This window comes from Branchiostoma floridae, chromosome 8 (assembly GCF_000003815.2).
Source record: "Branchiostoma floridae strain S238N-H82 chromosome 8, Bfl_VNyyK, whole genome shotgun sequence".
Taxonomy (NCBI): Eukaryota; Metazoa; Chordata; class Leptocardii; order Amphioxiformes; family Branchiostomatidae; genus Branchiostoma; species Branchiostoma floridae.
Window position 1 is genome coordinate 13,715,847 of NC_049986.1, and position 11,690 is coordinate 13,727,536.

At 39.6% G+C, this 11,690-nt stretch overlaps 1 protein-coding gene across 1 annotated transcript in view; it reads left to right on the forward strand.

Moving 5' to 3' along the window:
- The window catches only part of LOC118421785 (collagen alpha-1(I) chain-like), a 38,468-nt gene that overhangs the window by 26,124 nt on the left and 654 nt on the right, over positions 1-11,690 (forward strand). The window contains exons 35-60 of the mRNA XM_035829287.1: positions 186-239; positions 374-418; positions 604-648; positions 3,380-3,433; positions 3,595-3,648; positions 3,894-4,001; positions 4,297-4,350; positions 4,742-4,849; positions 5,211-5,264; positions 5,387-5,440; positions 5,872-5,925; positions 6,199-6,252; positions 6,477-6,530; positions 6,961-7,014; positions 7,459-7,512; positions 8,083-8,136; positions 8,470-8,523; positions 8,963-9,016; positions 9,171-9,224; positions 9,582-9,635; positions 9,899-9,952; positions 10,326-10,379; positions 10,594-10,647; positions 10,822-10,875; positions 11,187-11,240; positions 11,565-11,618. Coding sequence (XP_035685180.1) covers positions 186-239; positions 374-418; positions 604-648; positions 3,380-3,433; positions 3,595-3,648; positions 3,894-4,001; positions 4,297-4,350; positions 4,742-4,849; positions 5,211-5,264; positions 5,387-5,440; positions 5,872-5,925; positions 6,199-6,252; positions 6,477-6,530; positions 6,961-7,014; positions 7,459-7,512; positions 8,083-8,136; positions 8,470-8,523; positions 8,963-9,016; positions 9,171-9,224; positions 9,582-9,635; positions 9,899-9,952; positions 10,326-10,379; positions 10,594-10,647; positions 10,822-10,875; positions 11,187-11,240; positions 11,565-11,618 — 1,494 coding nt within the window. The remainder of the gene's footprint in view (positions 1-185; positions 240-373; positions 419-603; positions 649-3,379; positions 3,434-3,594; positions 3,649-3,893; positions 4,002-4,296; positions 4,351-4,741; positions 4,850-5,210; positions 5,265-5,386; positions 5,441-5,871; positions 5,926-6,198; positions 6,253-6,476; positions 6,531-6,960; positions 7,015-7,458; positions 7,513-8,082; positions 8,137-8,469; positions 8,524-8,962; positions 9,017-9,170; positions 9,225-9,581; positions 9,636-9,898; positions 9,953-10,325; positions 10,380-10,593; positions 10,648-10,821; positions 10,876-11,186; positions 11,241-11,564; positions 11,619-11,690) is intronic.

An 11,690-nucleotide genomic window follows, 5' to 3' on the forward strand; every position in this document is an offset into this window, starting at 1 on the left:
GCCTAATGACAGTCACTGAAGTTTTATGACTCTCATCTTGCCAATTATATGGGTTATGTAGAAACACAACTCATCATAAACACAAAAAAAATGATTTACAGATGTTGTAACTGGTGTTGTTCACTTTCATTACTTTTCCGACATGTATGTGCATAATTGATTTTCATTTTTCTTGTGATCTTCAGGGGCGCACCGGACCAAAGGGTAAACATGGAAGAATAGGACAAGGAGGCTTACCAGTGAGAACTCTTTATTATACTTTTTTTTCTATATAATCTATATAACATTTTCACAACATTTGCATTCTTCTAACAACATTCAATACAAAATAAGTGGTCTTTGCATCATCACCAAGATACCTCTTCATCTTTAGGGTCCTAGAGGCGTTCCAGGATGGCCTGGTCTCCCTGGTCCTACAGTAAGTACTACACATTTACACATTGTATGTAGAACGGAGTGTGACAGGGCTGTTGGCTCATATTTCATTACCATTTTTTTCCCTATCCATCTGTATATTTCTACTCCTATATGATGTAGTTTTGCTTTGAAACAACTATCTGCTTGCCTTTGAAGGACAGTACTTGAACTGTTCACCTTTTTCAGGGAGAGAGAGGGGAACCTGGACTGGATGGGCTTCCTGGATCAGCAGTAAGTTTTTAGACTTTATAGATTTTACAATCTGCAGCACCGGCTGTATTCTATTTTCCAACATGATGTACACGTACATTTGTACGAGAAAGGAAATGTGCTATATAGCTATAGTGGTAGGTTATGCTAAATTCCATAAACTTAAGATATGATTGTCAAAAGTGGGGCCACAAGTGAGTGGTGCAGTGGTGATCTTAAAGTGAGTATGTGTAGTTCTACTCCGATGTCAGATATAGAAATATGTTTCGTAGCTCCGTAGGAAAAGAAACATGTTTAGACATATCAGTCTTAGTTCAGACATACAGTCATGGCTCTTTCCTCGTCGTCAAGGATTCGTGGGAAGTTCTGGATGGTCTGCAGGCCCTCATGTGGCTGAGCAGTCCTATCCTTGACTTGCACACTCTGCTGCACTGCTGGCAGGTGAACTGGGCAGAGGAGACGGTCTGGTCAGCTGCCTCCTTTCTCCTCCTCCTTCTCTCTTCAGCATGGTCATGACGCTTAGTCTCAAGGGCCTCTGCGCCCCGCCTTGTCAACGTTCTCCAGTTAGCTTTGTTAGCTGCTCTATTTTCCCATTCAGCTTCAGGGATGCCAGCTACTCTGAGTTGTTGTTACCTTTGCCAGAATGGCTAAGGTTATGTTTTGGGCTTGTGAGTCTGTGTGTGTGTCTGTGTGTGTGTCTGTCTGTTAACAGCATAACTCAAGAAGTCTTGGATGGATCCCAATAATATTTGGTAGGTGGGTAGGGGTCGGGAAAACGAAGGTCAAGTTTGATAATGGGCCCCCTAGCGGCTTGCTAAGGTACTGCAGCAGAACCTCAATTTTTGATATCTCGTGTTCTGGACATGCTGTGATCATGATTTTTGAGTGGTAGATAGCCCTCGAGGCAGAGAGTAAGTGCTGTGAGTTTGGGCCCCCTAGCGGCTTTTTTGGAACTGCAGGCGCCGGTTTCCTTTCAAACTTTGGATGAGAATAACTCTACAACGTGTTGACGGATCGTCAGGATTTTTGGTATGTAGATAGAATGAGTGATGACTTACATAATGGTATACTAATTATGCACATCAACAGCTAATTTGCATAATTAATGAGGAAAAATTACAAATCCACTACATTCCATGATAGGACTTTCAAACTTGTCACATACGTAGCTGGGAAGGAGAGAAATGTTGACAGATATCAATTATGCAAATGATGACCTCATTTACATAATTAATGAGAAAATATGAACATGTTGACGGATCATCATGTTTTTTGTATGTAGGTAGCGTAAGTGAAGACCTACATAATGAGATAACAATTATGCAAATCAACAGCTAATTTGCATAATTAATGAGGATATTTTATAAATTCACTACATTCCATGATAGGGCTTTAAAACTTGTCACATATGTAGCTGAGAAAGAGAGAAATGTCAATACATATTTATCATGCAAATGATGATCTCATTTGCATAATTAATGAGAAAATATTAACGTGTTGACGGATCGTCATGATTTTCGGCATGTAGATAGCCTAAATGAAGACTTATATAATGTGATACTTATTATGCAAGTTAACAGCTAATTGCATAATTGATTAGGAAAAGTTCATAAATCCACTGCATTCCATTATAGTACTTTCATCAAAGTTGTCACATATGTAACTGAGAAAGAGGGAAGAGAGTAAGAGGTGTATTTAAAGACTTTGAAAGAGAATAGGTCAAGAATGGATCAAAGGATCATCATGATTTTTGGTATGCTGATAGCTTAAGTAATGCTTGATACAATTTGATATCAATTAATTGTAAATTGGGATCTAATTTGCATAATAAATGCCGAAATTTTATAAACCAACTCCAAGCATTTAATTATAAAGAAAATGAAATGAGTAACGCATTTGTCTACAGACATCATTCTACATAACAAACCTGGTTTATTTGGCAAAGGTATGTGTTCGTGGAACTCTAGTTTTAACTGGTCTTTATACCGTTTCTTGGGAGCGCCTCTGGTACGCTTGCCTAAGCAGAGTTCACTGTAGAAAACAGCCTTCAGCATTCTAGTGTCCTCCATTCGAGCCAGGTGACCTGCCCAGCGTAGCTGTCTGGACATGAGCATGGCCTCTATGCTGCAGATGTTGGCTCGCTTCAAAACCTCGTTATTTGTTATAAAGTCCTGCCAGTTGATAGCCATGATGGAGCGAAGACTTCGCTGATGGAATCTTTCCAGAAGCTTTACTTGTCTCCGGTATAGAACCCAAGCCTCCGATCCATACAGAAGGGTGGTGATAACGACTGCTTTGTAGACCAGGATTTTGGTAGACAGCCGCAGGTTGTGGTTCTTCCAGACACGTTTTCGTAACCGTCCAAAGGCAATACTGGCTTTGGAGAGTCTGTTGTCCACGTCTTTGTCGACTGAAGCATCGTTGGAAATCACACTCCCAAGGTATGTAAAGTTCTCTACTGTATTGAGTTGGGTGCCATCAATACTTATGTGTGGTGCCTGGTAGCTCTCATGAGGTGACTTTTGGTGCAGCACTTCTGTTTTCTTTAGGCTTATGGTGAGTTCGAAGGCCCTAGCTGCATCTGCAAAATGGTTGACAGCTCTCTGGAGGGCTTCCTCTGTATGAGCAAGAAGGGCACAGTCGTCTGCGAACAGCAGCTCGAGTATCAATGCTTCAATGGTTTGAAGAAAACCATTGAAGACATACAGTAAGAGCTTGAAAAACTCTGATATTGTTCTTTGTCTGATCTCAGGGCCCAAGAGGAGTAGAAGGTGCACAAGGACCCCCTGGTAAACCTGGACCTGATGTAAGTGTGCTGATCTATGTTGATGAAACATTCTCTAAATGGAAACCATGGTCATTCTCTAAACTAATTTAATACTATTTCAAAATCTCAAAAGCTGTGTACCTGGTTTTTATGTATACAGTATAGCAGACCTTTTCTGTTGCATGTTTGAATTTCTCCAGGGTGTTCCAGGTATACCAGGTGACCAAGGAAATGCTGGACTAGAGGGACCTGCAGTAAGTCTTGTATTTGTGGATAAACGTGTGCTAATGTTAAGTCTGAATCCTTTGATAGAGTCATAGTTTGGTTGTGTTTCACTGATTTAGGTGAAGGATGGTCCATGTGTTCTCTTTCTTAATGTTCAGTATTGCTGTTGAGAGATCCAGAGTTTGCTGTTTGCAGTACATGCATATGCTGTTAGTGTTTCCTATTCACCCAACCTTCTAATGCTGAGTGTGGGTGTTGATCTGAATTGTCACAGGGAGAGAAGGGGAAGCTCGGTCCTCAAGGCCCACAGGGCTTAAAGGGAGACGTGGGAGACCCAGGCGACTATGGCCCCCCAGGTGCACCAGGAAGAGTTGGACAACAGGTAAACATTCCTCTTTTTGGCAGCTATTAAAGGAGAGGCTGCAATGTTAAAAGATGCATAGGGTCCCCATTGATGTACTGTTACAAACTCTAAGAAAATAAAGAAGTGAATTTGAGATAATCAACTGGCTATCTATCACTACAAGCATGTACAAAATGTACCGTAATCATTTTCATGCATTACTATATTATGTTTTTGAATTTTTCATGCTGTGACCAACAGACATGGGACCACAGGAGTGTTCTTTTGGTCCAGGTGTTGTTGTAGTATTGATTCCCTTCTTGTGTGTTCACAGGGATTGTATGGGGCTCCTGGTCCTGTTGGATACCCAGGGAAGAAAGGAGAAACGGTAGGCATCAACTCTGCACACTCGATCATGGTTTCTCACATACAAGGATCTTTAAAGGACAATAAAGATATTTCTGTAAACAAGATAAAGTTCTTACCAACCAGCTCAGTCCTCAGATTCTTCAAGTTGAACTGACCTATGTCACATGACCTGAATGGAAGTGTGATGTCAGCAATGGGTCAAAGGTGACCAGCAGTTGATAACAAACCTGTCTCAGTTGAGGGCCTTGAGGCATCAATCAATCCATAACCTTTATTTGATGGTGGATAGCATGGTCCATGGCATGGTCAATAGCCTCTGATTCATATGGCCTCTTTTACTCCTGATCTTGCTTCACTGTCTATTACTTCAACTTCATTCAAGATATTTAGAACAGTTACTTCTCTTGTAGGGTCTTGTCGGTGTTGCGGGACCACCAGGGGCTGCAGGGGAGAGAGGCTCAGAAGGTGATCCTGGCAAACCTGGTCCCCCGGGACCTAAAGGCAGTCCAGGGCCAGACGTGAGTAGTGTTTTGTGGTAATAGAGCCTTCACACTGAAACCGAATTAGCAGGAATCAAGCAGAACCAACCAGAATGAAGTATTTGCAAAATTCCGGGCCATTCGGGTAGGAATTCTAAATGGACCTTAAATGAGAAGGAATGAGCCAAAATGCTGTCAGAATCCTAGGAATTCGTAGTGTATTCTAGAAACTCTAGAAAATCTGGCTCGATTTATATGTTGCCACAGAATGCCAATTGTTTTCTTTTTTACATCTTCATAGATAAGTTTTTTGTAATAGTCTCTTCCTAGTTGTAACTCTTTGACTATGTTATACTTCACCGAGACCATATGACTAATGTTAGATACTTGTTTGTTGCAGGGTCCCCAAGGCCCACCTGGACAGCAGGGAGACCCTGGCATATACGGCATGGTGGTAAGTTTTTCTTTCACATGAATTAACTGGACAGTATCAAAGGACTGGGGAATATCAAATCATTACACACTAGTGTTAGCCTGTCATCTGTACATTTACTCTCTTTCAATGTTGCATTGCAGGGAGAAGATGGACCAAGGGGACCAGATGGGGAAAGAGGTCCTCCTGGAATAGCTGTAAGTTGTGATTCCATATAAGAAATTGTAGTTTTAAGCTCTAATGATTAACATGTTTGTTTGTTTTGTTTGTATTGCATACCTGTTAACCCGCTTCATGGCATAACACACAAGGTATACATTTGTATTGGATGGTGTTGTTGGTGAATCATATTTCATTCCTGGCATACAGCTGTGTTGACTGTTGTCACATAAAATCAGTTACTGTATGTTACAGATACACTGCTAAATAGGAGAGTGGCAAGTCAGAAATGCAGCAATTTACAATAGTCTATTTTACTTCTATTTCTGTAACCAGGAGTAGTACACTTTTCCTTTTCTATTAATGTTTCCATTTCTATTACTCTAAGATTTATGTGCTGTGTGGAAAGCAAATGTTGTGCTAACACTAACACAGTGAGAGGCAACTTTTATTCTAAAAACATTTTCAGGGAATTCCTGGAGTTGATGGTGAGCTTGGAGAGCCAGGGGAAGAAGGCTCAAGGGTAAGTATTTTTAACTTTAGTTCCTTAGATATGATAGATTTTAACTTTTTTTACTCTATACAGCAGCTTCCAAGAACCATGATAACTATTACTGAACATTTTAATGAGGCTTGATAGTGTAGTTTGTTGAAGGTTTGTTTGTTTGGGATAAGATTTCTTTTTTCTTTGATGTGAATATGATAAGTCTTATTGTAAGATTTTGATCACATCATTTTGTTAGAAACATGCACTGGTACCATGTAGCTGTATGCTCACCCTGCTCCATTTTTACAGGGTCCCAGGGGTCCTGAGGGAGACCAGGGCAAGCCAGGAGAACCAGGACCATTTGTAAGTCCTCAATGAAACCTGTAAAAAAATTTTACATGCTGTAATGCGTCAAAAGGGTTCTTATCGTCACCTGTAAAATGTACATTTCTAATCCATGTTAAGATAAGCATTTAAAGGTGTCCTATAAAATCTTAGATACTCTTTTTTTCTTCTTTATTTGTTGTTCATTTGTACCTTGAAACAGTTCAGTAAGTTTTGCTCAAATGTTTGTTTTATGTATGTAGGGTGAACCAGGTCCAGAGGGATACAAGGGTAGACAAGGGCAACCTGGATCTCCAGTAAGTGGGACAATGTTTCTTTATCTTAAAGTCTAGACTTTGAATTACTCAGAAAACTTCTACTAGTGATTTAAATATTGATGAACAGAAGGCCTTAAGACTGTGGAAACTAGAGCACAGGACCGTGCAGATAATTGATGGAGAGGAGCAAGGGGCCAGTCCCTAGCCTAAGCACTTAGGCAGGAGCAGAGAGGCATACACCCTTGATGTTTCAGGAAGTCCTTACAAATGTAGTTTACCTTGATAAATGACCAATATGATAGGTTTTACAATGATTTCTCAGCTTCTAATTCATTTATTCTACATTTGTAACTTGTACTGCAGAATTGTATTCATTGGGTGTAAGTTACTTTTCACATGAAAGCATTTGTTCAGCGTGTTTCTTATAATATTTCTGTATTGACAATTCTGCTTTTCCTTACCTGCACAGGGAGAACCAGGGGATCCGGGCATGGTTGGAGAGGAGGGGCCACCTGGACCACCGGTAGGCACAACTGCTTTACCTACATGTGGCTTTGACTTGTGTTGTCTTGCGCTAATACGAGCAGTTGTTGAAAACTTTTACCACTCATTTGCATGTCTTGTTAGCTCATAAGTTTGGGGATAAATGTTGTTTCCTCAAATAGTCTACACACGAAAAAATTGAAATTTTATTCTTGATTTTAAATGAGTCATTAAGATATGAAATACATAACTACATTTGATAATATTAGCATAATCTTTTTGTCCAATCCAACACCAGCAGCACATAATCAGTTTTTTTTGCGCTATCTATTCAACAACATTTCTAGTGCAGAAGTTAGAACTTCAGCACCATGGACAGGTCCTTTTGCAGTGCTTGAATTTTTTAGCCTGTTTCTTAATCTACTTGCTGTGCTTGCTGTATTGAGGTGATTTAATTTCTTTTCTCTGTATTACCTCCTCCTAGGGACCCCCAGGAGCGCATGGTTCTCAGGGTGATCCGGGCATGACAGGACCACCGGTATATTCTCTTCTCTTGTGCTTTGTTTTCATGAATGGAATGCATCCCTTCAGAGTTAACCAAATCATTGTATGAACACTAGACTGGGTACAAACAATCACTGCACAAGCTCCTTTTACTTGCGGTCCTGAAAAGGAACCCCAGTAGTAATCGCACGAACATAACTTTTCCGACAAATGTTGTTGTATTTGTAACATTAGTTCACCTTTATCCGCGGGGTAACCTATATCCGTTGTGTTGCTGAACAGGGTATCCAGGTATATCAAGTCGATAGACGGTAGTTTCAAATTGTACTATTTTCAAAATATTGCAGTTTGAAACCATCATCTGTCGACTTGATTTCCCTAAATACATTATTCTTAAAAAGAACGGATAAAGGTTAGTAGGGATAAATGTAAACCAGCATTAAATATTACACAAAATATTAGGCTGTCCCTATTATACAATGTTAACTAGCTGTTTGAAAAGAGTCTAAGTTGATAGTTTCAGGCATTACAGGTGTTTTATTTCTCAAGGAAAACAGGAAATCAACAAATCAGTCATCAGATTTTTAAATCTTTCCTGCTTTAGGGAAAACCAGGGCCTGAAGGGTCAGCTGGCCAAGATGGACAGAGAGGACCACCGGTAACACTTCACTTCAATCTGTACTTCAGTTGTTTTAAGTGATTTTTACAAAGTATTCCACATTTCCACAGATATTTTGTTGTTCTATATTCCTTGAAAACATTGTGTTGTGATGTCAGACAGGATTGACAGAAATTTAAGCATTTTACATACAAACTCTCAAGGTAAATGTGAAATCTACATGTTCTAAACATACCAATAAGATAAGTGCAACTTTCCCTTATTTTCGAATTTTTTTCGTTGTTTCTTATTTGAGAGATTATCACTTGAAAGCTAGAGCAGGAAGTGTCCAGATTCAGCACCAGGTCTTATTGTGCTTTTGTATACTTGCAGGGTCCAAGAGGAGATCCCGGGGAGTCAGGTGACACAGGACTACCAGGAGCCATCGTAAGTACTAGCTTGTACTTCTCAGAAATGTTGTCTCATTTTCATTATATCGGTAGATGTGAACAAGAGGCACACTGAAAAAAGCATACAAAATCCCGGCAGATAGGAAAACCACGCATTGTATGGTATCAAGGAAAATAAGTTTGTTGAGTATTAGACTTTTAGGGTAGGACGAAAATGATTTCCCTGCTGTGCAGTATTTGATTTGTCACCATTCTTATCTGTTTACTTTTTCTATGTACTGTTTGAAGTCGCATTTAACCCTTGGGCAAGATCTTGCAAGTGGAACCTATTAATGATTAGCAATTCAGCACCAAGGACAGACCTTGCCTTGTCATTTCTTGAAATTTTGACCAAGCAAATTATGTTATGTTTGGTATATGAAAGCATGCCTTCAACTCTATAACTGTGGACATGAAGATTGTGTTTGCTATTCCAGGGGGTGAACGGAAACCCAGGACCACCTGGACCCGCGGGATCACCCGGAAAAACTGTAAGTAGCTTGCGACACAGAAATTTCACGGCTGGACAATGACGCTTTATATGTGTAGCTCCTTGCTTCCTTTTCCTGCTATAGAGAGCTGCTTAACAGCTGTAAGGACTATCATGTACCTTTATTAGGGATGAATTCTTTTATTCCTTCTCAGGGACCAGCAGGTGAGAAGGGCCCACCTGGACTGAAAGGAGACCCAGGACCTAGAGTAAGTCTCGCAGGGCAAAATGACATATAGTGTTACAGATGTCTAGTTTTTCTTGATAACACATACATGCATGTATATGGGTTTCCCTGTAGCAATAAGTAGTTGTGTAACATCCTGTACATCACACTTTTGATGTTGACAAACACAAGAGGTTCATGTACCCGTAAAATTGTGTCAGTGACTTGATTTTCACAATGCTTATATGGCGTATATGACTTCTTTTGACTATCTGACTGTGGTCTGATGTAAAGTTTTAAGTTTGCTTTTCACATTGCAATACAATTATACAGAAGTCATTGTCAATCTTGTATGGCTTAATATGGAGGTTCATTTGTATGTGTTTTTCCCTATTATCAGGGCAAGACTGGTGAGATTGGTGTGCAAGGACCAGCGGGCACGCCAGGGATGAAGGTTTGTACTCGTTTCACATTGCATTGTTTCACATGAACCCTATTCTACTTATGAATCCTAAAACGGAGCATTATAAGGCACATGTTAGAGGTTGTCAAAGTTTATCCGTGTATGTATGTTTAATCGGTAGATGTTATACAATGTAGATATTTGTCTAACAGCAGTGCAAATGTTGATCGTAATGTCTGTAGATTCTAGATCTGTGGATTGTTCTGTTAATGAATGTTGTACTGGTACTTACAGCTAGGCCACTTTTGTTCCAGGGTGAAGATGGATTTCCTGGCACACAGGGGTCACCTGGGCCACCTGGTGGAAAGGTCTGTCAATCAAAACTGTATCTGATGTCTAAGTGGAGGGAAGCCTTTTGATTTGTCCACATGAGTTTAGTAATGTCAATGAATTAGAGGGTATGGTTATGGAGAGGCCATATGCACATTTTTTGTATTGTTGATCAAAATTGGCAATTTTTTCTGTACAGAAATTTTGGTCAACTTGTGCCTTGTGCTTTAACTAATCATTGAAGGGTGAGCACTATGTGTAGATAGATGATTGCAAATATTACTTGGTATCAATTTAGGTTGGTTTACTTTCACTATCTATGTATGTATGTTTGTTTGATGCTTCACAACTCAACACAATAGGCTTTTCTGTGCCGCTAAAGATTATGAAATTTGACACTTTGTGTTGTAGGGAGAGGTTGGACCAGAGGGACCACAAGGCAAGAAGGGACTACTGGGAGCTCCTGTGAGTGAATAGATATGAATTTCATATTTTAGGACATAAAAACTCTTACAAAGCCCATATTAATTCTCTAGTCGTATTTTTACTCAGTATACAGCTGCAGTGTGAGAGTGCAGATAATTTTTGAAAAGCTAACAATTGTGAAAAGCTAACACCACCTTCAGATATTGCTTTGAGTTCAAACTCACTGTGACCTGACCTGCTGTTGTCCTTACAGGGCCCACGTGGAACTCAAGGACCGATCGGACCCAAAGGACTGCGAGGAAATCCTGTAAGCTACATTTTTTTAGGCATGATGGCACAACAATTTTATATTATTTTAGGCATATGGCATGACAATTATACTTGGACTGTGGATAAACTCCTGCATATATGTTAAAAATGTATATGTATACTCAACATCTAATTGTGCGTATCTTCTTAAGTGTTTGATTATCTGTTATAGGGTCTCCCTGGAGCAGATGGTTCAAAAGGATCATTTGGGAAGTCTGGTTCAAAGGTTAGGCTATGATGTGAATAGAAATATGTGAAAGACGATAATTGTTAAATGCTATTGTTGTTTTCTTGTAATACAATGTACATTAATTGCCATGATATGTATCATGATGGATTTTCAGGGTCATAAAAAGGGGGTTTGATGACTTTAAAGGGTTGATGCCTTGTCTTTTGTTGCTTTCTGCAGTCTATATGTAAGATGGTGCAGCAAAGTGTATTAATTTTTACATGGAAGACGTAACTTTTACTCTGATCCTGAGGTATAATGCTGCTATGCAGTACCTGTTAGTGACGTGTACCAAATCTTCCATACAGGGAGATCAAGGATTGATGGGCCTCACTGGACCAATTGGACCACCTGGACAAAGGGTGAAGCTCTTGTAGACATTTTCTTTGCATAATTACCAAAGTGACTGTCTTTGGTAAATTTAAAGCATCTATTCAATCACTACATATTATTGAGATTTTGAGTACTATCGCCGACACTGATGAAAGATGTTGGATGATGTCTGAAATGTCTGGCCGTTTCCAAAATCATATCCAGTTGCTTGAGTAACTTCTCTTTGGCGTACCTTATTACCTGGATGTCTAACCTTCATTGACATATCTTTGAGTACTATCTATTAAAAATTGTTTTAGTTTTTTTTACAACTTTTGTTTAAGAAGACTTTTGAATTTGACTTCTCTCTAAAGGGTCCAGATGGAAGGAGAGGGGACATCGGTCGATCTGGTTTTCCTGGAGAGCCTGTGAGTGAACCTAGATTTTCATATGATCTTCATATGATACCTTTTGAATTTATAGTTTTGATCTTTTACAGT